The sequence below is a fragment of the Brachycentrus maculatus genome, unplaced genomic scaffold (assembly GCF_059751285.1).
Source record: "Brachycentrus maculatus isolate JH-2025_06_01 unplaced genomic scaffold, ASM5975128v1 h1tg000089l, whole genome shotgun sequence".
Classification (NCBI taxonomy): domain Eukaryota; kingdom Metazoa; phylum Arthropoda; class Insecta; order Trichoptera; family Brachycentridae; genus Brachycentrus; species Brachycentrus maculatus.
In genome coordinates this window covers 2244235-2271000 of record NW_028280843.1, presented here as the reverse complement: position 1 = coordinate 2271000, position 26766 = coordinate 2244235, and the positions used below count along the sequence as shown (strand labels likewise).

The window sequence follows — 26766 nt, the reverse complement described above, 5'->3', positions numbered from 1 at the left end:
AAATCAACGTGACATAATTGTAAAGTGATACCGCGCTTAGCATGGGCTTTAAGGAAAGCTACGGGAAATTGTCTTCTGGAAACAACAAGGAGTTAAAAAGGACGGCTTAGCAAATTATAACTTTGTTTGGTAGCGCACATATTATATTTGCGAGCACACTTTTTCAATTCTGCATAATCCAAAATGCAAACAGTGCTCTTGATTTTCAGATTTACATTTAGATGCAAAGCCACGCGTCTCTAATTCAAAAATGCAAGCTAATACAAAAAAAAAACTTTTATTTTGGCGTTTTATTTTTAGGACCAAAATATTTGTACAAAAATACTGTAGGTAGGTAGGTATTCTGTAATGGCATGTGACTCAAGTGCGGTCCCCGCGTAAAATATTTGGCCCTCTCACTACAAAAGGTTGCCAACCAATGAATAAGTCTAAAGACAAAAATCGTTATTTTGTGATACATATATATATTTATATATGTATATTTGTATATATATATATATATATATATATATATATATATATATATATATATATATATATATATATATATATATATATATATATATATATATATATATATATATATATATATATATATATATATGTAATACATACACATATATTTCGCCCGTGCAATCAAATATTGTACCTGAATTGTGAAATACGTGAATAAGAAAAAACATATGTGTTTATAAAAAAAACATCATTCTGGTAGTTGAAACTAAACACCCAGTGATTTTATAGTCTCCCTTATATTATGCAGAAGGGGTAAGTGATATCTAATTTTAACTACATACGTAGGTACCTATTTGTCCATTTACATTTTTTATTGTTGGTCACATTTCAAATTCACAATAGATAAAAAAAAGCTGCCATCTTCGCACCGGGTTTCTGACGTGTCTTGTTTTAATATTTACGGCCGGCACTTATCTTGAGTTTTTGACAAATTCCTATTTTCAAAAATGAAGCATTGTAAGTGTCGATTTTAAAACCAATTTTTTGTGCCCACATATTATTCAAATGATAATTTAATCCATGAAAAAAGGTTTTGTAAAATTTAACCTGGCGACCAGAAAATGATCTTTCTTTTGAAAATTTGAGTAATTTAATAAAATATTCCTAGTAGTGTAATTAAGTAAAATTATCGAGTAAAACTTTGCCTTATAATAATATGGTTGATATTTCGTGGTAACCTCCTTGTTAAAAAAAAAATACTTTGTCCTCTTTAATTTTGAATGAGTCGTTTTTTCATTGGTTGTAATTTTTAAATTAATTGTCTTTTATTTTTCTTTCCAGTTCTGAGTGCTTGGTTGCTGTGCCTTACATTCATAATAAGTGTAAATGCCGGAACGAGCGTAAATGGTTTCTTTGATAAGGTTAAAGATGGAGCTAGATTCAAAAAAATGTTTCTAGAAAATCTGGAATCTAAAGATCATGCCACGGTATTTTATGCTACACAGGGATTGAAATTCTTAAGTGAAAGTATACCCAATTCTGGGGAGGTTTGCAAGGTATGGTATTTCTCATGTACAATTCATAAATAACACTTGGTTTTTCATATGTATTTCTCATGTACAATTCATAAATAACTCTTAATTTTTCATATGTATTTCAACTATACTTTCAATGTAAATGATAATAAAAATCTAATGTTATGAATTAGTGATTAAAAATATTGAGAGAAATGTGCGTAGTTTAGCTGGTAAATGTGACTAGTCTAAGTATACTTTACACCGACAAACATATTTGGAATTTGTTAGAATTCTAAGATTTGAAAGTTTTTTATTTAAAAAACACAAATCCTTGTATTTCTAAATGCTGTTTTTATTTATCTGTAAAAATCTAAAACAGGGAATGTACTATTGTCTCCATTCAGGTAAAAGTCGTTACATTAAAGCCTCTTTATAACGGACTTCTATTTAACAAACTTCGAATATAACGGATAAAAAATTTGGTCAAATGTTTAAAAAAAAATTGGTGTCTCGCACAATAGAACACTTGTATGCGTCTTTCACTCTCCATTAACAGTATGTAAAATATACTTTTAAGCGTTTCCCCCAAATAGTGTGTCAAGATGCATGGCTCGTAATGACGTCAGGTGTGATATTATAGGTTTACCGCATATCTTATGGTAGGGACTGACTGGAGCCATTTCTTCATATAGTCAGTGCAGCGAGCCGAGCTGCTCGCCGCTCGTTTCGAACGCTCCATCCGAAGTCGGATGCAATTTCAGTTCAGTACCAGGGTTGCCAATCTCTGGAAAATTCCCCAAACTGTGGGGAATCTTTTTTTCTTCATCTGGAGGAAGCTGTTACATATTAAAATCACAGAACCAAGAATCACGTCTTTGTTGTCCAATATTTTAACTACGAATGCAAAGTTGCAATGATTCATATAGATTTTGGGTTATTGATTCTATACAAATTTAATACAGATTTCTAGACTGTAATTCACATTTTTTGGTTTAGCATATGGCAACACCGAGTACAAGGCCACAAGCGAGCAGTTGTGGTCTAAAGGAGCACTGATCGTGGTCAGTCAGCAATGCCGTAACGTCATAACGTAACATGCTCGCCACGAGCGATGTTACATTGCAACGAAATGCTCCGGTCAGTCTTCACCATTATAGGCATATCGCATATAGCTTGCAATCCTTGTTCTAGACGTGTAATATTTTTTGTCTGCTTCCCGTCATTTTACCAACTTTCCAAAATATTCACAGGTACTTACTTCTTTAAATGCCATTTTTCTAAATAGTGGATAGATGACATGAGTGAAGGAGCTCAAGGCGAATTTCATTACAGTTATCTAAGAAATAAAATGTTAGAGGATTATTAGGTAGAAAAGGAAAATAGCAGCAATGGCTAGGGCACTCGGGGTCGCATACTCACACTCGCATTAGAGTGTTAGTTATACACTGCATTTTAGTCCTTGAGGAAATTTCCTTTTATATGTTAGAGTATAATTCACAATCGTTCTGTCATGATCAGCTCATATTTTGAACAAAAACGTTAGGATCTACTTGTTTTTTTAAAAATCAAAATGTAAATAACTCGTGTAAGTTTTGAGTATTAAAGATTATTCCGATTTGTTTCAGTCTTTGAAGAGTATATCCCAGGGAAGTATGACAGTGGAACAGTGTCGCTATGCGTCTTCTGCTGCCGAGATTCTCCGGTGCCCTTCCGACACTCTGAAGCCCGATGTGCTGAAGACTGCCGTACAAACCCTGGATAATGAGAAGGCCACGCTGACTGAGCTGCTGCACGCCATACTAACACTCAAGGCATTGGGTAATAAAGGACACGATACTGAAACCGCCATCAAATCTCTAAAGGAATATTTGAAGAAAGATGATTCTGTTAACAAGTATGTTTTATTTACATTTATATATCTTCATTTTTCACCATCAATATTGTTTATAAACAAAGCTGCATATCCACTGCATTTATAAATAAGTAAGTAGTATTGCGCGAATGCAACTATTTGCGCTTCATCAACAGCAATCTGTTCTTGGCAAGCAACAGTAAACAATTCTGTATAAAGTGCATTTTCGTGGTTGTTAAAAGTACAATGTCTCCATTAAAGACATTACGGATATACAGTACTCTACATGTTTGTGACATAGTGGATATCTTCATTATCATCATCTTCATCAAACCCTTATCCCAACCCAATGGTGCATAGGGCACTGCATCAAACGTTGTGTTATTTTGATCGTTAACACATGAAGGAAAGGTGATCAAATAAAAAAAAGGTGAAAAAATCACTTATATTTATTTGACCTCCCCCCCTGGGAATCGAACCCGGGACATCTAGAACGGCAGCCGAGCGTGCTGACCATTACAGTGCGAAGGCGGATATCTAGCTCAAGAGTATAGAACAGCTGTAACAACTTATTTCTTTGAAGTATGATGTATGCATGTACACATTTCCTAATTGCTCATGCGTATAAAAAGTGTAGAAAATAACTACATATTTCAGTTATTATTTTATTACCAACATAAAATAATATAATTTTTACTTTATTTTTATTTTACAGTAACAAATTTTTTTTGTTATCTTAGCATGTCATTTTTAATCCAAGAAATATCTCTTTATATTCCCATATCGAGACTGTCAATAAAATATTTCCTTGGCCGCTCACGTGTAACATGGAATTTTTTTAAAAATGTAACTCGTAAATTTCCCATTGGGGCCATTGCAAACACGGAAATATATCATGAGCATGAAATCTTTATAATAAAGTGTTAATACAATACCAAAATATGAGTTTATATACAATACTAAAATATAAGTTTAAACATGTCATTTTAACGTTAAAAAGTTTTTGAAGATTTACTGAAAAATTCCCAATCTATTCCAATTTTGAACATATAAATAAAATGTCTGAAATAATATATATTTTTTTTATTGAATTTTTATTTTTATTTTTTACAAAATACATATGTAAATAATACAAAATAGTTGGTAAATGTACAATACATTTCAAATATAACGTTTCTACCTCTCTAATAAAGTAGATACTTGTGTTTAGAGAGAGAGTTTGTTTCACAATTATTATTATTTTTTTTTTAAACAAAGTAAATTAAAATTAAAATAAAAAATAAAAAAAATATTCTTTGGTATGGAGTCTAGGTAGGGGTAAGTCTTATACGTTTTTTTTAATTTTAATTTTAAAAATTTTCTAATTTTCAATAGATTTTAAGTCTTCCAAAGTTTATTTTAAAAAAATTACCTACGTACGTGTCAGGGTTTAATGCCGCTGTTGTTTTACATCTGTGTAATATTAAATTATTAGAAAATCTAGGGTTACGTGAAATTTGTACTTCAGTTGTTTTTTCCTAAAAAGTTTGTAAGATAAGTTTGTAATATTGTAAAATATTGGTGTGTTCCATTTTTCCAGTTTGGGTCTCGTGTTTCAAATCTGCTCGGAAGTGGGATGTGGGGAGTGGGCTGCTAGCCGCATGGAGGATGCGCTGGCCCAAGCTGATCAGGTTGGGACAGAGCTGCTCCACTGGGAAGGAGGGCTCTCTAACACCGCTAGTATACTCACTGGGATGCTTAAGTAATTTTCATCTTTAATTGTTTTAAATGGATTTATATATTATAATAATAACAATCAAATAATAATCAAATGATTTTCAATGTGTCATTTTTATGGATAACTACCTCAAGGACGTTATACTAAGACCTGTGATTTGATGAACCAAACTTGAATTCTAGTTTTTGATAATGAAAGAGTCTAATACAATATGATTTACATATATGTAACATGAAATATTTAAATTTAAAAAATTCTATTTGAAGCAATGACTTTGTGTTTTTCCATTTTATAATAAAAATTTAACTTTGTTTTAAAATCACTCTAAATTGATAGTAATTTTAAAACAAAGTTATATTTTAATTATAATTTACATTTTACTTGACCTAGTCCTTAATGCAATACTTATCACTAACTTGTATTTCAATATACATATATGTATATAACATGAAATATTTACATTTTACTCGACAATCTAATCAAACCTAAAACCTGGTGGTGTCAAAAGTCTATGTAATCGGGGGACATGTATAACTAGATGTATGAATGAGAAGGAAGCTAGAAGTGTATGTCAGGACAGAAGAGTGTGGCATTCTATCCTTTCTACCCCTGGGGAAAACACCGTGATGGTAGTAATAGTAGTAGTAGTTACATCTCATGGATTTTAATTTAAACTTACCATTAAAGAACTGTGCATGATAACAAACATGGATTTCATTTGTAGATTACAGGCCACTTTGAATTCTCCATCTGTAATTTCTCAAGAACAAAGCGTTAAGCTCGCCAACTATTTGCTATCAAGAAGGTCAGTTCAGTCTGTGAAGGGAGCATCGGTATTGGTTGAGACCATCACATATTTGGCCGATGATAAGGTTATTTGTTTTGTTTATTCATAAATCTTTTATATTTTACATGATACATGCATTTTTACATATATCTTTATAATACCTGATTAATTTGGTTTATACCACAAAAAATATGATATATTGAAGTACTTTACACAATTTTTATTGTATTCATGTTAAAATATTGTTTTAGAAAATTTCTCCTGTCTGTATCTCGCTGTGGGGCAGCGGTCAAGTGTCGGGGGATTCAGAGCCCATTTACGTATCAGTGAGTGACCTTCTGGGGCGCGCCCACCCTTCCATATCTCCGGACGCAGTGCTGGCGCAGTCCGCCACCCGGCTGCAAGACGATGTTGTCGTCCTCTCCAAACAGAAGCTCACCAAGCATTCAACTAAACCCACCGTCTTTGCTCTGGACCTGATGAAAGTCAAGCCCGAAAGGGGTCTGTACAAGTTGGCACTGAGCGCTGGTGCCAGTTCGTCCACTCTGTCCGTCCGAGTCCTGGGGGCTATTGATATTGAGAGTGTGGAAGTCGGTATTGGTGATGTTGATGGAACTTCGGCTGCGAGATTGAGTGCCGTCAGTTACCCTAGCAAACTTACAACTACTCTGGAAGCTGACTCATTGCAGAGGTAAGCTTTAATAAAAAATTGACCTCCATTCTATGAACATTACATATATTTGCATAATTTTTTGAGTATGTCAAAATTTTTACACAAATTCTAGAATTAATACCCTAGGGGTTAACAGACGTACAATTATTTTTAATTATATATACTGTATATGTCTGTTTTGTTATAATACAAAATATAGAGGGGTTTCAAAAAGTAGTGTAAAATGGATTTTTAACCGTAGGCAGAATGGTGAATATCATTTGTGTGTATAAAGCGATAACTTAAAGCAGCCAATTATAGGCTAAAAGGCTTATGAATGCCCAGACAAACATATCCCCTTCTCGAAAAAAATATATAAAATCTTCCTTACTTATATTATTTATGTTGTCAAGTATAAACACGACGAGGGTTACTATTAGATCAATTTTATTTTTTGGCGCTTTTTAACTCATCCTTACTTTATGCAATATGTACATAATTCTGCTGAAGATTGTTTTGTAAACCATAGACGAAATTTTTCTGTTCCAAAATATGAATTTATTCCACTTTTCCAGGGTCATTCTCAAATTTTTGCTGCGTGAAAGAGGACAGAACAACATTGCTAAAGTCCACCAAGCCTTTGTCAGACTTTACAACAAGGACCATGAAGTCCTGTTTGTTGCAGAGCCCGAAGCCTCCAAGTCCTACCGAATGGATCTGGTAAGTACAATTATAAATTTAGTCATTGTTTGAAGTAATCCACTAAGTAGAAATTATGTTATTATAATAGAGATGTTTATCATTTCAGGATGTAGGATCAGTAGCTGAAAACTTCAAGCATGCTTCTGGATTATACAATATTGAACTTATTATTGGAGATTCCGCTATTTCTAATCCTCTTCGGTGGGCTCTTGCAAGTGTCAATCTTAAGTTCTCTTCACTTCCTACTAAAAAAGGTAACATTCTCGGTCACTTGGGCAATAGTTGTAGTTATCATCAAAGATGAAGAAGAATATGGAAGTCTGCGCATTTACGGGGCTGACGACCGTCATAGGCTGGTTTAAGTGATTGGAGATAATCCAGATTTTGTGAACAAGTATTTGGACACACTCAAAATGTTGTAAATAAATTATCTGGTCAAATTACAAGCTTAAATAATAAAAATGAAAATGGTATTTTTTGGCGTTTCTCACGTGTGTGATTATAATCCAGGATTCGGACCTCACATACTAATATAAGAATTTCTGTTTAGTAAAAAGCTTCTTTACATCTCACCAATAGATGTCTAGTGAAATTCTAGTGATTCAAGAACAAAGTTTCTGAATTGGTTCTAATATATAGAACTTCCAAGAATTTGAGTAGTGTAGTTGTCAATAATGGGTAGAATTGGTAGAATTGGTGAATGTTACACGTGTGTAAAGTGATCACTTAAACCAGCCTATGACGGTCGTCAGCCCCGTAAATGCCCAGACTTCCATATTCTTCTTCATCTTTGATGAGATGTCAAAAAATAATATGAAAATAACTCCTGTAATTGGAGATAATCCAGATTTTGTGAACAAGTATTTAGACACACTCAAAATGTTGTACATTACTTTTTCAATAATTAATATTCCAAAAAATGTGTTTTTTCATTATTAAACCTACCAAAAAGATTTAGGTGGTTGCTTATGATGTATTATAGATACAAAGGTATAAGAACATCTTTCTAAGTGCTATAAATAAAACCTAAGCTGGTATGGCAAAAGAACTTTAATCTTAATGTTTTCTAGTGCCATTACATTCATTTATTCACTTTTAAGTTTTCTTTGACTACTGTCTGTCTGCATTATCGTTTATACTGCACGAGCTAGACACGGTAATAACTTGGTCATTAATTTTATGAAGGCAAGATGATCAGTCCTGCGCCTTAAACTTTTGATCTAGAGGTGGAATATATATTTGATAGGATGCAGATAACTTGAAGTTTCCACCACATGGCAAGGAAAAATATAATACTTTAAGAAGAAAAAATTAAAATAGCAGCAATTCTCTCAATTACATAAATCACTATATTATTTTGTATGTGAACTTTTCATTTTTAAAAGATATTTACTACGAATAATTTAAAAAAAATATATGTAAGCACAAAAAAAATTTATTTGTTGAAGTGAAAGGCAATATTTTTAATAAATATGAAATGTTTCTAAAATGAATCACAATATGAAATATTTTGCTCTCAAATTCAACTGCAAAAATATTGTCGTATTCAACACGTAAAATTTTGACAATAGTGCATATTCATTTTTAAATTTTTAGTTTGTAGTAAATATACTTTTTAAATTGAAAACTTCAATTTTGAAATTGATACAGTGATTTACATAATTGTGAGAACTGATTAGTCGGTGTTTGGTCAATTATGGTTGGCAGCCATGCTCCGCTTAAATTTTTTATTTTTTGTTAAATATGTAAAACCATTTTCCACGTGAGTACTGACATTATGATGGTAATGAGAATATTTGTCATTGTTTGATTCTAGCGGTGAGTTTAGTGCGCGAACCCAAGCCTGAAATTGTTCACATGTTCCGTGAGCCGGAAGTGCGACCGCCGCGCCTCGTATCCGATGTGTTCACAGCTCTGTGTGCCGCCCCCCTTCTTCTGCTCTTCATACTTTGGGCGAGAATAGGCGTCAATATCCGCAACTTCTCCTGCTCGCTCGGTGCAATCGGCTTCCACGGGGGACTCGGAGGTTTGTTTATACATGTTCATTTCAATTCACAACAATTGTGGCTTGACAGCATTGCTAGCTTATCAAGACTGACGAGAAAAATACAGTTTACCAGTAAGAGTCCTTTGACTTTTGTAGGTGTTAAATAAGGGTTAAGTAAGGATGTATTTATTAAAAAAAAATGTTATAAAAATCATTGAGACTCATACTCCTATCTGCTAAAATTGAATGTACCCAGAGCCGTGCATTCTATGTAGGAAGAAAAACAGTGCTTACCCTGGATTGTTCGCGTTCAATTTAGAAACACAACTGGTGCTTTTATGCCTTATTAAGTACATTTTGTTACTACTCAAGTATCCTGACTACCCTGATTAAAAACTCTGTACATGCCACTGAATGTACTCAATATAATACTAACATGTGTAGTAAAAATAACTTTATTTCTATGGTTTCAATCTTGTGGATTGGTTTGCCGCAACAAATGACACCTCCTTTACCATTCTGGTCTATTATGCGCCACCCTCTTCAGCTCCTCATACGTTGAACAGCCCATATCCTCGTACAAGTCTAGCGTTTGTTCCCTCTATTACCAGGTGCAGGAAATCCTCTTGTCGCAACACGTGACCGATCCATTTGGCGCATCTCTTCGAGATAGTCGCGAGTAGGTACCTCTTTTCTTCGTAGTACCTCGTCATTTGAGATATGGTTTCTCCAGGATATCCCTAGCATTCTTCTATAGGGCCACACCTCGAACGCATTCAGCCTATTTTTATCTTATTATTTTTTGACATCTCATCAAAGATGAAGAAGAATATGGAAGTCTGGGCATTTACGGGGCTTACGACCGTCATAGGCTGGTTTGAGTGATCACTTTACACACGTGTAACATTCACCAATTCTACCCATTATTGACAACCACACTACTCAAATTCTTGGAAGTTCTATATATATGAACCAATTTAGAAACCTTGTTCATGAATCACTAAAACTTCACTAGAGAAATCTATTGGTGAGATGTAAATTTAAGTAATGTATTAAGTAATCTATTGGTGAGATGTAATGTATTTTTATCTCTTTCAGATTAGCACCATGTCACGCAGACATACAGTAACACACTCCATATAAAAATAACTACGTATCTAACTATAGATTTGGCTTTTAATTTGTAGAACGCCATTTTAATTTGTTTATTAAACACAAAAATTTAATTTGTGGCAATTGTTTTGCCTTGTTATGGCATTTTTGAACCAATGTTAATTATGTTTAAAGTTTCAAACCAAACAAACATTAGTTTCAAAATGCAATAACAAGGTGAAACAATTGCCACAAATCAAACTTTTATGTATTTTTAATAAAATACAATTTAGTAGACTCTAAAAATCAGTATTTAATTTAAATATTCAATATGTAAACTATGTATCTATATAAAGTAATATTAATTTCAAGATAATTTGTTTGCATATCAAAATAATAGCAATATCATTTTTACTCTTCATTTCCGACTTATGTAAATTATTGAATAATTCCTCTGTATATGATATAATCATGTGTAGAGTTTTGTCCACCTCCGTGGTGTAATGGTTAGCGTGTTTAGCTACCGCGCAGGAGGTCCCGGGTTCGATCCCCAGGTGGGTTGTAAATAAATATTAGCCATTTTACACTCTAATATTTATTTAATATTACTCTGGACTGGTCCTTGAAGCGCAGGAGTGATCACCTTGCCTTCATGCAGGTGACGAACAAGATAACACTGCGTCAATATGATGCAGTGCCTTGTGCACAATTGCAGATGAGGGTTTAAAAAAAAAGAGTTATGCATAACAAAAATAATCTGCATATTTCACTAATTGAATAATTTACATAGACATAACTTCATTAAATGCAATTATACATATAATAATGCCCGAGAGACATTTAAACAATGATGCCCAATAATAGTGTCAATTCAGACACCATCGTTAAATGGCTGTGTTTTTAAGTATATGTATTAAACGTTAGTTTGTCTCCGTCTTAGAGCTGCGCCATTTTAAATACTAAATTTTTTGTTTCAGGTATATTGGCGCTGTTCGTTCTTTTCTGGTTGCGCTTGACCATGTTCGAGACAATACGTTACTTGCTTGCAATCGGCCTGGTGACCTTCATATGTGGACACCGACTCCTAACAGATGTTGCAGCTGTACGCAAACTCAACTAATGTGGGACTTTTAGAGTTGTGTTTTTATGATTTTTAAGACTTAAAAGTGGTGTCACAAAAGTGATAGTGTGAATCAATTTCTACAAAACAAGTCCTTAGATGTATTATGTGTTATTTCTGAATAAAAAAATAAAATAATGGTTTTGTTTCATTTTTATTTTTATTCGTATCTATATTATTTGAGCTGTTTATTGGCTGTTCGCATGGATTTAAATTTACTCACTGGCCGTTTCCCATTTGCAATATTCTTCTCGAGATTAACTTCAGTAACATCTTTGGAACGTTCTGTAACATTACCAAGGATGATCTGTTGTGTCGCGTTAACATTCTTGGATGCTTCTTCAGGCTCAATATTTTCCAAATCTTCATCTGACAGGACACTATGAATTTCTTCCTTAACTCTATGACAATTCTTTATTATAGGTTTTATTTCTTTTTTGAAATTTTGTGGAAATTGTTTATATATATCGGCTGGACTGGTAATTTCTCCATTGTTTTCTTCAGTAATAATGTTATTATCGCTGTGAGTAAAATGAATACTGACAGTTGCAGGAACACAGCTATCTTCTTTACCAAAATTAACTCTTCTTGGCTGTACATCATTTCTGGTTTTAGGTTCTACATCTTCTTCATCACTCTCATCTTCAGTTTCACTTTCTGAACATTTCTCAGATTCTATTTCCTTTTCTTCAAGTCCGCCATACATATTGTCGTACAATCTAAAAATATATTGATTTGCATTATTAAAGATGTTAATCTGTTATACAAACAGATTTATTTTTTTAAGTTAATATTTTATTTATTTATTTACATGAAAAAAAAAATGTAAATATCAGATTAAAAAAATTATTTTTGTCCGCCTCCGTAGTGTAATGGTCAGCACGCTCGGCTACCGTTCTGGAGGTCCCGGGTTCGATTCCCAAGGGGGGTAAAATAAATATAAGTGATTTTTTCACTGTCATTTTAATTTAATATTACCCTGGACTGGTACCTGAAGCGGAGGGCTGATCACCTTTCCTTCATGTGTAAACGATCAAGATAACACTGCGTTTATATGACGCAGTGCCCTGTGCACCATTGGGGTGCGGATAAGAGTTTTATTATTATTATTAAAAAAATAATTAAGAGAATATGTACTGTTAAATTCATGTATTTGATGGCAATGATTTGAATGTTTTGTAAAGAATTAAAAAATAGCAAACTCGCCTATCCAGTTCATCCTCTATTTCTTCTTCTTCTTCAAGTTCATTAAGTCGTCGAAATATATCGTCTTCAGTATTGCATTTAGTTTTTTTTCTCTGTCTCAAGTCTGCTAATTTTTTCCTTAACGCAAATTCCCTAGTTTGGGAATCATCTTCGTTATTAATATTTTTAGTTTCTTTAGATTTAGTTTTCACTATCTGGCAATCTTTATTTTGAACGATACAAGTATCTGATGCATTATTTGATGTTTCTTGACTATGCAATTCATCGATTTCTTCTTGTAACTCTAATAATTCCAGTTTATTGATGAAGTCGTCAAATTTGATATCTCCCCTTTTATTCTTTTCCTTTTTGCGATGTTCTTTCATTCTAATCGCGTGTTCCTTCTTCCAATTATCCTCAGTAGTTTCATCGTATGGTTCTATAATTTCTTTATAATCTGTAGAAAATACATTTTCTTGGGAGAATTGTATCTTATTTTCTACAAAATTTCTTTCCTTTTCCAAATCTTTGAGAATTTTATCTGCTTCTGCAAGAACATAAACATGTCATTATAATTTATCTGAATAGTGGTTGATATTGCTTAGTCTGAGTTGACACTAAGACTGAAAATGGCAGTGGTTGTGAACCCGTAATACCTCTTGCCTTAAAGATCCTGTGGATGTGTTAATTTTTTGCATTTGCATTCCTTAGAGGTTAGGGAAAGCAAATGCAAAATATCTCACTTTTCTCATCACTCACTCATCTTCATACAGGAATAAATCCAAAAAAACACTTCTTCTGACCCTTATCTGCAACCAATGGTGCATAGGGCACTGGATCAGATAGACAGAGAGCATGTTGATTATTAATTACAGTGGCATTTGGTCAGTCTGGCGTTTAAAGGTGGGGGCTGACCAGAGTCATTTCGTCGTAACGTAACATGTTAAGATGCGAGCATTCGTATAGTCAGTACAGCGAGCTGAGCTGCTCGCCGCTCATTCCGAGTACTCCATCCGAAGTCGGATGATATTAAATTTGGCAACGTTTATCTCCATAGTGACTGATGTAGTGTACTAGCCACAAATATGTTTAGTAACTTTGATAAAAAGCACTGTCCTACTAAAGAATTTTCATTTTTAAAAAGGATAAGAGAATTTTTTACCAATAAACAGGATAATTTAGCATCTAGTTGCTAAATTACACATTTTTAATTAGCAGTTAATTTTTTTTTAAATTTGACCAGTTGCAACTCTGAATACATTTGTTTTTATAATTTATGAAATTGATTAAATGAAAGTTATCCGTATGCGTTACATTATTAAAACTAAAATTATATCGCTAGTTTTAGAATTTCTTACAGATTTTTTTAAACACATGTATTTGAAATAACGTTCCTAAAATAAATAATTGAACCCAAAAATATTTCCGTAAGTATTTGACTATATTTTCGTAACAAAAACAAATGCAAAAAATTAACCAGATTGGGTGTAATAATGACTAATAAGAATGTTACTTTGAATCCGCCGGAGACAGATGAGTTGTGCTTCACTGGATGTGCACTTGGTAAAGTATCCACATCCCAGAGATACCATAACTTCATTAGTGTGAATTAATTTCCCTCTCATGAGAACTCTGCTGCATACAGGAACCAAAATTTGAGGTTCTAAGTTTTCACTAAAAGATTTCAGGTCAGAAATCAAATTGTCATGAGCATTTTTGTACTTCTCACAAAACAACTCGTAATCTTCATTATCCTTCAATACCTGAAAGTTATATTATAATTATAATACAATGCTACACTGTATAATTCCTAAATATAATCTTCATCTCTTGAGTAGTAAGATATTTATAAAAAGGTTTGTAGCCTGCAGATTTAAAAAAAAAAGATTATTAATATTTTAGTTTCAAAACATTTTAAAAAATTTGATTACCAATATTTTAAACATACACCACGCACATAATTTATGAATAGTGTTAATTTGAAATACTCACTACGTCCCAAACGGGGGCCATACGTTATCTGACCTGGTATTTTATGGCCCCACGGTTGGGGCTGTAAGCACGGAGAGGTTAATAAAGTGATTGATATAAACTCGTTTTACATAATACGGTATAATGTGTTTGTATGCAAATTCAGAATGTATAATAAATAAAACATTAAACAGCTTTAATGGTTTAATTCTGAATCACGGTGTATAAACTTTTTATCAAATGCTTGCCAGATAATTTCAGTGGGTCTACCGTTATTGGATGGGACAAAGATAAGTTGCTATCGATATTGTTTCATGAGACGGGAATTTGTGATGTCAAAACCTTGGACTTGGGTAATGCCTGCTTGCATCACTTAAAAAAACATTTTTTATTGTGTTGTATTTATTCTCAACTATGCCACAAATTTACATAAATACAAAAAATTTAATTGATAAAATTATATTTGTCCTGCTCATCAGTGGACTAACCTCACTGTGCAAAAATGCTTCTTGAGCTCTTAATCCAGCGGCTTAAATTCTAGATAAAGTAATAACAATTTCAATAAAACTATACCAAATACAGCAGGACCCCTTTATCCTAAAGGTGGAGACTGACCGGAGCATTTCATCGTAACATCGCTCACGGCGAGTATCCGAAACTATGGATAGAGCGCTTGGCTCGGGGTACTGACTGCTTGAATGCTCGCATTGTAACGTATACGTTACAATGCGAGCGTATACGTTACGACGAAATGCCCCGGTCAGTCTCCACCTTAATGCCGAAAATTTACCCTCTGTTCGGACTGGTGGAGCGTTCGGATTACAGTACAGAGAATCTGTAGGGTATTTTTATTAAATAAAACAAATATGTAAATATTGAGAAATTTTAAATGTATTTATTCAAGAAATAAAATATTTTAGTTGGTCAAGATTTATTTAATGACAAGTAAAAAGCTTTGTCTTGCCATTTACGTAAAATCATCTTCTCTGACACAGGAATATCCTAGTCAGCCCATTCTACGCATGTATTTAAGGCAGACACTGCGCTTGAATAGGACATACTTGCTATTGCTTCAGCGTCAAATATTTCTTGGTACGTAAGGAACTGGCGCAATGTTGGTGGTAGCACGGATTTCCGTTTTTAAGAATCGCGGGAGGGATGAGTGGGCATTTGGATTTCAGAGGTGTTTGGATTAGCGGGGGTTCGGATTAATGAGGTCCTGCTGTAATGGGTAATTCTGTGTTTCAGATAAATAAAAAGACGTTTCTTTGAAAAAACTTCCAAGCAAAATATAAAATAGGCAGTATGGTTGAAAGTTAATGGTATAACTAAAGGACAAGATTTGAAGGCGATAATAAAAATTGATAGTCAGGAGAGCTACACTATCCAGAACACACATTAAAACTTAGTATTTTAAATTGCAGGTAAAAGAACACTTACTACAAAATTTAAACGATTCATTTCAATAAATAATATACACTGTTACTAAATATTGCTAAAGCTTGCTTAAAATAAGCAAACGCTGAGGCACAAATCTATAAACGTAATTTATTGGTGTACTATAACCTACAAAATTGTACTTTACCTTGTTGAATGAATCATTAAAAATGTTCATCTTAGATGTATTGCCTGATATTATTATTTATAATGAATTTTTAATTTCCACCGCGAAAATACCACATTTTTCGTGGAAATTAAGATACGAATCAAACACCCCAGCGGCGGCCGCGAAATTTAAATCACCGAAACGTCAAGTCCACAGACACAGACACAGACTAACTATCACAGACTAACTATTTATATACTAACTATGGTCAAGTCTGGTCAAGTGTATTTGGTGTGCGTCCATAGATGAAAGCAAAATGACAGCAAATCACCTTTAAGGCAGCTGGCGCACGTAAGTTTTCCGAGGGCGATTTCCTGTTTTGGAATTCCGAATGCAATAATCCCGTAGAGAAAATCCTAAAGTGGGTAAGTACTCAATTATAAAAATCAAACGTTTCCTTGCTTTACACGTAGTTTTAAAAAAAATGAAAACGTCTCTAAAAAACTCGCATTTAAGAGAAGATTCACACTCAGATTGATCTTCAAAAGCTCATAGATTAATATTCATGCTTCACGTTTTATTAAAAATATATTCTATTTGATGCTTGACCAATGAAAAGATTTACTTTTTTAAATGAAAATTCTCAGAATGACCCAACTCACGGATCACGATACCTTGAGTTGCATTGCATTATTGATGCATTTAGGTAACCAAAATGTTCTTACCAACCATTTTCCATGCCTTTGATTTCAGGAGACTGCAGAAACCTGGCTTTGAGCTCACTCAAATCCTTACGGGTCACGGTGGGTTCATGAGCTACCTACATCGTTTCAAGATCTCCGAGATCGACAGCTGTACGTGTGATGATGAGACACCTCAAGATGTCCCTCACCTGTTGATGCTTTGCCCCCTTTTCAGCTTTGAAAGACAACAGCTGGAGGCGCGTTGCAGGAGCCTGGGTGAGGATCTATCCAACATCGAATCCGTGATAGTTCATAAGGAATTGTCACGAGAGGTAGTATCATACATGATAAAAATAGTGAAGGACATTGGTAACATAAACCAAAGTAGGACACAAAATGCCGAACCCTCTTCTAGTGGAACGGAAGGTCTGCTGATGACAGTCAACAGTCCGCCTTCTCCTGAGGAGTTTTACGTGGTTTCCTCCCAGCAATGAGCAAATGCAGAGAAGTTCCTATTTGACCCACACTAGATGATCCCTCCTGTTCCCAACACAGATTCAAATAAAAACATATTTAATTAGCTAGAAGAAACAAAAATCCACTAAATGATCTATAAACCTTGTACATAATAAGCAAGGTAAATAATAAATGCAATTCCCATCTAAAAAAAAAAAAAAATTATTGATGCATTTTTCTCAAATACCAGCCAAACTTTTTCACTTTTAACTATTTCAAGTTGACACCAATCACAGCATTTTAATATATGCAAAAAATACAAACATACGATGCATATATCCGGGGTAATCTATTGAAACATACTGGGAAAGCATTTTTGTTTTTAAACAGCATATTTTTCAATGTATCAAAATAAAAACTTTTTAAAATTAAAAACGAATTATTCATTGGATTGATTACAATTTTCGTTCAAGTCATCCCTTGATGGGCGGAGTATGTGTATTAAATAACTTAGACAAAAGATAAAATTGGTGCAGTAATACACAAACATATATTTTAGAAATAATGGAGTAAAGTCAAATAACAATAAATTAAAGCCGAATACTATAAATTGAAATGTTTTTTCATCATACATACCAAGAAGACTTACAAAATGCCTCATGTTTACGAAATTTGATTTTCATAAATTTTAGATCAATTAAAGATTACTTTATTTTTTAATACAAAATACATTCACCGCATTTTTCTCGGAATTCTAATAAGTTTATTAGAATTTTATTTTTATTTTGATTAATCATGATTTAACATGTTGAATGTATGAGTGAAGAAAGAACGGTTAAACAACTTTATAAAGCGAATGTAGTTGGAAAAAGAAACAAAGAAAGATCGAGGAAAACTTGGTACAATCAGGTATGTCAAATACTTGAAAGCGGCCGGGTTAGAAGTCGAAATAATCGTTGGGTATGTATGAGGAGATGCATGAATGTGGTAGAGGCGAATAATGTTTACAAAGACAGAGGGTGGTATGACTTACTATTTTCTCTGCTTACTCCTGCGGAGAAGCGGTGTGATAGTTAGTTAGTTTGATTTAACAGAACTATAAATAACTTACCCCGTTATCATAGGTTCCTGTCGAGTCATATTTTTTAATACTGCATTACTACTCGAGGTAGATACTTTTTATTGATCGTAAATTCACAATATGGCAATCACTTTTAGAATCTCGAACTACTGGTGGGCATGGGCTGTCAGTTTTCCTTTTTTTTTTTTAGTAAATTTACCAAAAATTGGCATGTGATATTAAACTTGTTGATAACACTGGAGTAATTTGCCACTATGAAAATGTCCGTTTCGGATGTGTTAGAAGAAACGTCAGTCAATAATAACGTAAAATGTCAGAATGGTGAAAAAGTATTGAAACTAAAAAAACGTGGAATTATATATTTATCTACAATTCCCCCGTTAATGACAGTTGCTAAAATAAGAGAAATATTTGGTCAGTATGGAGAAATCGGAAGAGTATACTTACAATTGCCAAAGAGTAAGTCAATTTTTTTAAGGGGTCCATCAAATGTTTGAAACTGAGCACCAAATGTGTCTGGGCTGGGATTCAATATAGAACATATGCTTTAACTACTTATTCTAGATAAGTTTAACGTTACTTCTTATCTATATTAAAAAAAAAAACAAATATTCATTAATGTTCTTTTCGCTTTCCCTGATAATCCTAAACGATGACCGGTTCCGAGATGCCAAAGTCGTTCGAAATAAAAGTTCCGTAGTAAAGTTGTCTACGTAGTTAACGCATTATCTTTTCACTGTAATTCCAGATATGCTATATATTCAATTTCAGGTACTATATATTTTGTTTTGTATTTTAGAAGATCCAGATGTACAGAAAAAGAGGAAATCCAGAATAAATTTTACTGAGGGCTGGGTTGAATTTGAAAGCAAAAGAATCGCCAAAAAAGTATCCACTCTATTAAATAACCAAAGGATAGGAACCAGAAAAAAATCTAGGTATTATGATATGGTATGGAATATCAAATATTTACCAAGATTCAAGTGGGTGCACCTCAGCGAGCGATTAGCGTATGAACGAGCAGTTTATAAACAGAGGTTGCGTGCTGAAATAGCCCAAGCTAAGAAGGAAGCCACATATTTCCAGAATAATGTTGAGAAAAGTCAGAAAAAGAAGAAAAAAGAAACAGGGAAATCTTAAGATCTTCTTATTATGGAAATAATGTTTACATATGTATATGTTGTAGTTGTAAGCTAAGTTAATTTTAGTTGGTTGATTCATGTAAAATATTGTTTGTTTGATATTCTATATGTGACGTATATAAATTTATTAAATGTAATATAATAAATATGAAAATTCTGTGTTTCATTATTTATTGTACAAGAAAAACTAATTAATTATAAAAGGAGGAAGTGGAGGTTGTTAGTGTTTTTTGACAATCGAACATATCCAACTCACCAAGAACAAAAACATGCATATTTTGATTAGTTAAATTTATTAACAAAATATATACATCTTTTATTCTGTATCATGAAAATAAATACATTTCTGTTATGTTGATAAGTTTATGGTCAAAACATTATTTAAAAAAAATTATTTATTAACTTTTGAAATGAGTATGAGTTCTATAAAATAAGCATTATTTCAATTTATATAAAAAAAAAAACAACTAGAGAATTGGTTTCAAATTGAATTAAAAGTGCATAAAAAATTACTGAAGTATTTCCTCGAGACGCATTTTTTGTTTCAATGTAAAGGGACTTTTAGTCAGTGACTCCATGTTTCTATAGGTAGGGATGTTATGGGATAGTATTCCTTGGGAAAATTCTCTGTGCACTCGCACTCCATCTAGTGCTTTATTTTGCATTTGTTCGGCAAACATTAATTCTTTCATAAATTGCCTACGTTGACTCTCAAAAGATTGTTGGTATCGGCGACGGCAAACAACATCGCTTAAATATGGAAAAAAAATCCAATTTTTAATCAAAATTATCCTTTTTTTAAATGGATATAGATTATCAATATTTTTTTCTTCTACATACATAGTGTGGTGGATAAAGAGTTTGGTTACTGTGCCGGAGGTCCCAGGTTTGGTTCCCAGAAGGGTTAAAATAAATATAAAATGATTTATTCTCTCAAATATTAATTTAATATTACTCTGGCTAGTGCCTGAAGCGCAGCACTGGTTAAGTTAATTCAAAGCATAAATTTGATGTGGTACCCTATGCACCATTAGTAGGGTTAAAAGAAGAAATGGATTAAAGTACAACATGTATATCAGGATATTTCTTCATGTTCTTCCTCTCCCCTGCATCTAATGGTGTGTGTTGGATTGGGGGGAATGTTATTTTGATTGTAAATTACCTGACACTAAGGAGGCACTATCCGCTTCAAGTACCAGTGGAAGGTAATATTTAATTAATGTGAAATATTATGAAAGTGATAGTATATCACGTGTTACTAAACCCACTTGGAATTGAACATTACATGTTTTTTTAGAATGAGCTTACCAGTATAAATTGCAAACTCTTCAAAAAGTAGCAAAACTTTATTTGCACCCTCTCAACTGGACAGAAAAAGAATTTCTGTATGAAATATTGATGAACATAATATATGAAGAAAAAATATTAAAGGGAAAATAGTGGACATTATACTGCCCTCAAAGATTTAAAGATACACATGCAGTGGTCCATCCCTTTACTTTCCTACCAATATTTTGCATAAATGACTTTACTTCACTGCTATGTGAGATTATGTATGACTTTTAATGTATAGAAATTTTGATCGAGCCTACCTTGCAGAAAATATATTTTTAAAAAGAAAATAATATTCCTACTCAAAAAAGGAATCCACTTGTAGCAAGGTAGGCTCGAAATTAAACTGTAACTATATACTAAACATAGGACCACAAACCTGACTTCACGTGTGAGGTCATAAATATGTATTCTTCAATGTGTTTTACTGTAAAGAAATACAACTTGTAAGTTTCAATTTAGTTATACTTACTATGCCAAACTCAAATGTGTGTAACTGGGATAAATGCTAACATCCGAACGTGATAATTCTCTATGTATTGATGGTTTATATCGATTCTGTGCTGCAGACATGCTTAAAACCTGGTAGTAACAAATTATTGTGCAAAGATTTTCTCAATGTTAAGTGTTCCTGTCAATAGCGATGTTGCCAAGGTGACTATTTCAAATAAGTGGGTCAGGGTATTTAAGCATATGCAACGTATTAATGAGCATACAATTATTACAGCTATTATCAGGGTTTCAAAAGTGTCAAAGCATCTTTTTTTTGTAATAAAGTAAAGTTAAATAATTATTTCTCACTTAAATTTCAAATTAGCTTTGCAAAATATAAGCTAGTTTGGAGACGAATACTTAGTGTCACATTAGAGATAATTTTCAAGAGTTACATATAAATTACAACAGTGCATGAATATTTCAATGTTGTCATCGAGAATTAAATCTTGAAATATATAAGTGATTTTCAAACATGCAAACCGCTATGCCACAGAAGCAAACATATAAAAGTGCTAAATATTATTTTTCATGGAATAGTTGTTTTCTCAGGGCGCATACATCCACTGCTGGGTCAAAGTCTCCTTCATAGCTCACCACTTCTTTATGGCAATACCATTTGCCTATTGCCAAGGTTTTATTGTTTTCTAATATTTTTTTTACTTTTTGTCCGCCTCCGTAGTGTAATGGTCAGCACGCCCGGCTACCGTACTGGAGGTCCCGGGTTTGATTCCCAGGGGGGGTCAAATAAATATAAGTGATTTTTTCACTACATTTATTCAACATTACCTCGGACTGGTACCGGAAGCCGAGGGCTGATCACCTTTCCTTCATGTGTTAACGATCAAGATAACACTGCGTTTATATGATGCAGTGCCCTATGCACCACTGGGGTGCGGGTAAGGGTTTGAATGAATTTTTTTTTTTACTTTACTTCTAATACTAATTTCTGCATCCAGTTCTCAGTCGCCATGAAATTTCGCCTTCTCCACCTGCCATTCTCAAGTCTAGTATATGGCCCATCCACTTCATTTTTCTCTCAGCAACTACACTTGCGATAACTGTATATAATGTGGTAAACCAGTATTTAAAAAAAAAAAACATGTATATTATTTCACCCTAAGGTCCCTAAAATAAAAGCATAATTTTCTTATGAAATATTTATATTTTCTATTATACGTGTTATACAGATTTTTTTAGTTTTAATATTACAATCAAAGTAAGTGTAGGGAAAGTAAATACAATAATCATTAAGTATTATTAATTATAAAAAGGATTGTAAGTTATCCAATGAGCTCTTTTCTGGTCTTTATCCGATTGGTGAGAAGTAAACAGGGACTTGTAGACATCTGTAGCTTTAGGGTCCTTAGCGACGCTGTAATCGTCTTTAGTCTTCTTATAGAGAGGATCTTGCATGGAAGTTTCAGGGGCATGTCGCTTATGAGCCTTTATAACAACGGCGGCACTTATATCTTTCTTGGATTTTGGTAGTTCCAAAGGAATTTCTTCAGTTTTAGAAGATGACGTTCCGTCTGTAGATATTTGCGTTTCACTCTTGGAAGAGCTTGTTGAAGGTGCTTCCTCTGGGCATACGCAAGATTTTTTTACGCTTTTACCCTTTTTATCCGATTTTAATTTAGCTAGTCTTGTTTCCAGATTTATTTTCATCTCTTCAATATCGCTTTCAGTTCCGTTAATAACAACAATGTCCTTTTCTGTAAACGGCTTTTGACACTAAAACATAACAAAAATTGGAATTTGAGAGAGCGGTAATATAATAACAAGTTGAATGTATACAATAATATAATCATAAATCATATTTCATTAAATGATTCGGCAGTCACTTTGTGGTAAAATCTATCAATTTTTAACTGAAGTTTTACTTAGTATTTTTTTGAAATAGTGGTATTTACTAAGTAAAACTTAAATTAAAAATAACACTTTATGTTTATTTGAATGCACTTGATCGTCAATGTACATATTTGCAGCTCATGTTTGAATATAAATATATTCCATTAAACTGATTTATATTCCTTGATATTTAAAAAATAATAATGATCCGACATCTTGGTAAAAATGTTTCAGTGCCTTCTATATTATTAGTTAACTGGTTAAGTAGGAATTGTATATCAACTGTTTCTTAATTTCAAACAAATCACATCTTCCTTTTAAGACCACGAAAAGTTGAATAAAAAAACTTAAAGTAGTAAAAAAAATTCGCATCAATATCTTGGTGACAAATCGCTCACTCCTTTCAAGAACGTCATAAATCAAAAAACTTGATTTTTCAGGAGAACGTTTTTTAAGTTTAAGAATATAATACGATTTATTAAAAATAAATATCAAGCCACTTATTGAACTTTTTACCGTGCAACAGATCTTTTTAGGTTAAACCTGAAGGTTTTTTCTCCATTTGAAAAATAACTAGTTTATTTTTAAAAATATTTAAACAATACCTTTTCTTCAAAATGCAAAAAAAACACTTTCTGCCCTGTAGCGGGTAAATATTAATTAAAAATATCCCGCTTTTGCTGGGATATACTACATTTTCGGGGCATACCGAAAACATGCACAACTGAAAATTGACGATTTTCGATTTATGACGTTCTTGAAAGGAGTGAGCAAAATGTCCAGGTCATTTTTTATAAAAAAAAAACTATTTGAATTGTAATTACCACATGACACAATTTCATCTTGATTTCCTTAAGTGCTCTTTCCGATATAACACATCCGCATGACCAGAGAAAGACAAATCGGAAACTACCAGACATTTCTAAACCAATAATGGGGCAGATGTATGGAGATCCACGCTCATCGATAGCTCCCTCTGTTTTCTCAGCATTGTCATTGTAAGCCGGGTTCTTTGTCAAATTGAGGTCTTTAATATCCTGAATAGAAAAAAACATACATACATCGAAATAAGTAAAACTGTGGCGAGATATATTGTGATAAATGACATCCCGAATTAGTATTGTAACATTGGATCTGAAGCTAAACCCAAATATAATATTTTACAAAGAATTAAAAAGAATGTGTTTTTAACATATGTAGTGCTTAATACAAATAATATGTTTAAACATATAAAAATATTACATAGAAAATAATAATAAATGATATATAATAAAAATAGAAATAATGATAATAGGAAAAATAAGTACAAGTAATAAAAAAATTCAAAACTTGGTGATTAAAAAAGATTATTTTTTTTATACAAATTAGGGAAGCTAATAATCACAGATGTTACCTTCATATTTCTGATGTGCTTTATGCTTTCAGGCATGTTGCTTTTGTCCAAGAGAGACTCCAAAACAGCACTCTTAGTATAAAGTCTTCCTAAACCACAGGCTACTATAGGAGACTGCAGTTTTTGTTGGGAGAGTGCACAGTGCCTCCATTTGAATGATCGTTCCGCATCTTTATCTTTCTAGAAAATGTAATTTTGTTGATTAACTGAAAACTTCACCTTTCATAACTATATGTAAGTAAAAGGTAGGTACTAAATAATCTAGTTTTACCTGTTCAGGCTTCTTCTTCACTTTGACAAGCTCGTCTCTTTTAGGAATTGTTCCGCCATCACAACCCATAGTATAATTGAATTTATATTAGATACACTTCACTATCGTAAGAATAGTATTAATCAAATATTTAAAAAGAAAAAGAGAAATGAGATACAACCAAATGAATGAACTAATCAATTGTATACTATATTATATACTGAAATGTATACTGAAACGAATCAAAACACAAACCTTGCAAACCGAGATTGACAAAACAAGACCAAAGATTATATGACAAGGCCACAGATTATATACTAGAAAGGCCATGGACACAAGACTTTAATATGACGTCATGGTCATAGACAAGTATCATAAAATTTGCATACAGTTCCACAAACTTATTTGCAGAACGATTTCCGTCTGAATTGAAGTTGAAAAAAGAAGCTAACTAACTATAACTAGCCATCCCTTTCGGTCGAAAAATTTATCAGTGATTATTCACTCTAATTTTATATGACGTCTCTCTGGACTGGTACCTGAAGCGTACGACCTTGCATTAATAAAATAAACGATCAAAATATCACTACATTGACACAATGTAGTTTACTATGCACCATTGGGTTCTGATAAGGATGAGAATAAGAGTTTAATTTTTAATAATCATTAAATGGGGTGAATACAAACGGATTTTTCATATTTACCTCATAATATCGTTTGAAGTTTCATATTACATTCTTCTTTGATTAAGGTTTCGTACTGAAATTTCACAGTGAAACTGCATTTTGTATCATAAATAACAACTACAGTAAACCACCCTACAACGTTGAGATAAGTCCCGCGTTATCGGAGAAAATATTTTAGGTGGTATATGTTTTTGATTTTTTTTGTATTTAAAAATTACTCATTTCAGTAATTTTCGCTGGTTAAAATGTTTAAAAAAAACAATTTAAAACATCAACCCTCTATAATCTTCCCTCCGATAACACGGTACTTACATCAACGTTATAGGGGGGTTTACTGTATAAAGTTATTTTGACTTTCGTTTTATTTGACTTGTGAGAGTTTGTCGTTACCAACATCACCGGTCAGATGATGTCGGTAATGACGAAACGCGGTCACTAGCCAAATAAAATAAATAATTAAAGATTTGGACCTTATATATTAAAAGAAAGAATCTGTTAGTAAAAGCTTTCACTATTCCAACATACATGTCCGTAGAGAACTCACATGAACTGTGTCACGAGTTTGATCGATATATCTAAAGCCCTTAAGGGTTCCGAAAATTGAGTATTGTGGCTGTCCATCATGTGTAGGATGGTAAATGTCACACATGTGTTAAGTGATCACTTAACCAGCCTACGACAGGTCGTAAGGCTTGTAAATTCTCAGGCTTCCATATTTGTTGAGAAGTAAAAAAAAGATTTGTTATTGTATTATATTCCTCTGCCTATTTCGGTAGGAAACATTTTGTTTATGATTAAAGACACATTGAATAGAACTTCTATTTACCTGTCATGCGGGGGGAATAGAAACATGAATGATTATTGCGAATTTTTATTTTTTAAAATAAAAATTTAAATGTGCATCATAAATTAGACGATTCGTTTAAGCCTTCCTACAGGAACAACACAACACAATTTATTTATATCAACTCGCCTCGACTACAGTGGTTCTTATAGTTTTTATAAATATAGATTAAGGGAAACCAATTTTCCAATAATTTATTTTATTAATTCCATTGCTCATTTTATTGTTTGAATTTAACCTATCATAAGCTTGTAGATGGTAAAATAAAGCAGCAACGTGCCAAATAGTTTTCTCTTCTCGTATGAAAACTCTGAAAAAGTAACAATAAATTTTAAAATATATTTTAAGCAAAGAAAAAGTCTGCACAGTCACGAAAACAACAACAACAACAACAAAAATTCATCAGGTGTTAAACGCTTTCATACAACAAAAATAACCTTTTTGTTAATACACCCTGGTTCAGTGTGATGAAG

The 26766-nt window shown here is 32.8% G+C and overlaps 5 protein-coding genes across 5 annotated transcripts; 2 read left to right on the top strand and 3 right to left on the bottom strand.

The window, feature by feature from the left end:
• The first annotated feature begins 874 nt into the window (after nt 1–874).
• On the top strand, nt 875–11520 carry OstDelta (oligosaccharide transferase delta subunit). Its single transcript, XM_088257942.1, has 10 exons — nt 875–972; nt 1297–1511; nt 3098–3366; nt 4904–5065; nt 5766–5913; nt 6080–6519; nt 7056–7200; nt 7289–7436; nt 8999–9208; nt 11239–11520. The coding sequence occupies exons 1-10, from the start codon at nt 963–965 to the stop codon at nt 11379–11381; spliced, it is 1890 nt and encodes a 629-aa protein (XP_088114068.1). The 5' UTR covers nt 875–962; the 3' UTR covers nt 11382–11520.
• Nucleotides 11521–11522: 2 nt separating this feature from the next.
• Nucleotides 11523–16328, bottom strand: uri (unconventional prefoldin RPB5 interactor). The gene is made up of 4 exons (XM_088257943.1): nt 16123–16328; nt 14080–14329; nt 12588–13113; nt 11523–12100 (listed from the first exon to the last, which is right to left on the bottom strand). Exons 1-4 carry the CDS (start codon nt 16150–16152, stop codon nt 11557–11559), a joined length of 1350 nt encoding a protein of 449 aa, XP_088114069.1. The 5' UTR covers nt 16153–16328; the 3' UTR covers nt 11523–11556.
• A 2102-nt stretch (nt 16329–18430) lies between these two features.
• On the top strand, nt 18431–19599 carry LOC148310715 (uncharacterized). The gene is made up of 2 exons (XM_088257939.1): nt 18431–18762; nt 19103–19599. The coding sequence occupies exons 1-2, from the start codon at nt 18558–18560 to the stop codon at nt 19441–19443; spliced, it is 546 nt and encodes a 181-aa protein (XP_088114065.1). The 5' UTR covers nt 18431–18557; the 3' UTR covers nt 19444–19599.
• Nucleotides 19600–19818: 219 nt separating this feature from the next.
• On the bottom strand, nt 19819–21426 carry LOC148310714 (uncharacterized). Its single transcript, XM_088257941.1, has 2 exons — nt 21250–21426; nt 19819–20195 (listed from the first exon to the last, which is right to left on the bottom strand). Exons 1-2 carry the CDS (start codon nt 21348–21350, stop codon nt 19955–19957), a joined length of 342 nt encoding a protein of 113 aa, XP_088114067.1. The 5' UTR covers nt 21351–21426; the 3' UTR covers nt 19819–19954.
• A 988-nt stretch (nt 21427–22414) lies between these two features.
• Nucleotides 22415–25048, bottom strand: LOC148310713 (replication termination factor 2). The gene is made up of 4 exons (XM_088257938.1): nt 24785–25048; nt 24514–24693; nt 23945–24157; nt 22415–23003 (listed from the first exon to the last, which is right to left on the bottom strand). The coding sequence occupies exons 1-4, from the start codon at nt 24851–24853 to the stop codon at nt 22530–22532; spliced, it is 936 nt and encodes a 311-aa protein (XP_088114064.1). The 5' UTR covers nt 24854–25048; the 3' UTR covers nt 22415–22529.
• Nucleotides 25049–26766: the final 1718 nt, after the last annotated feature.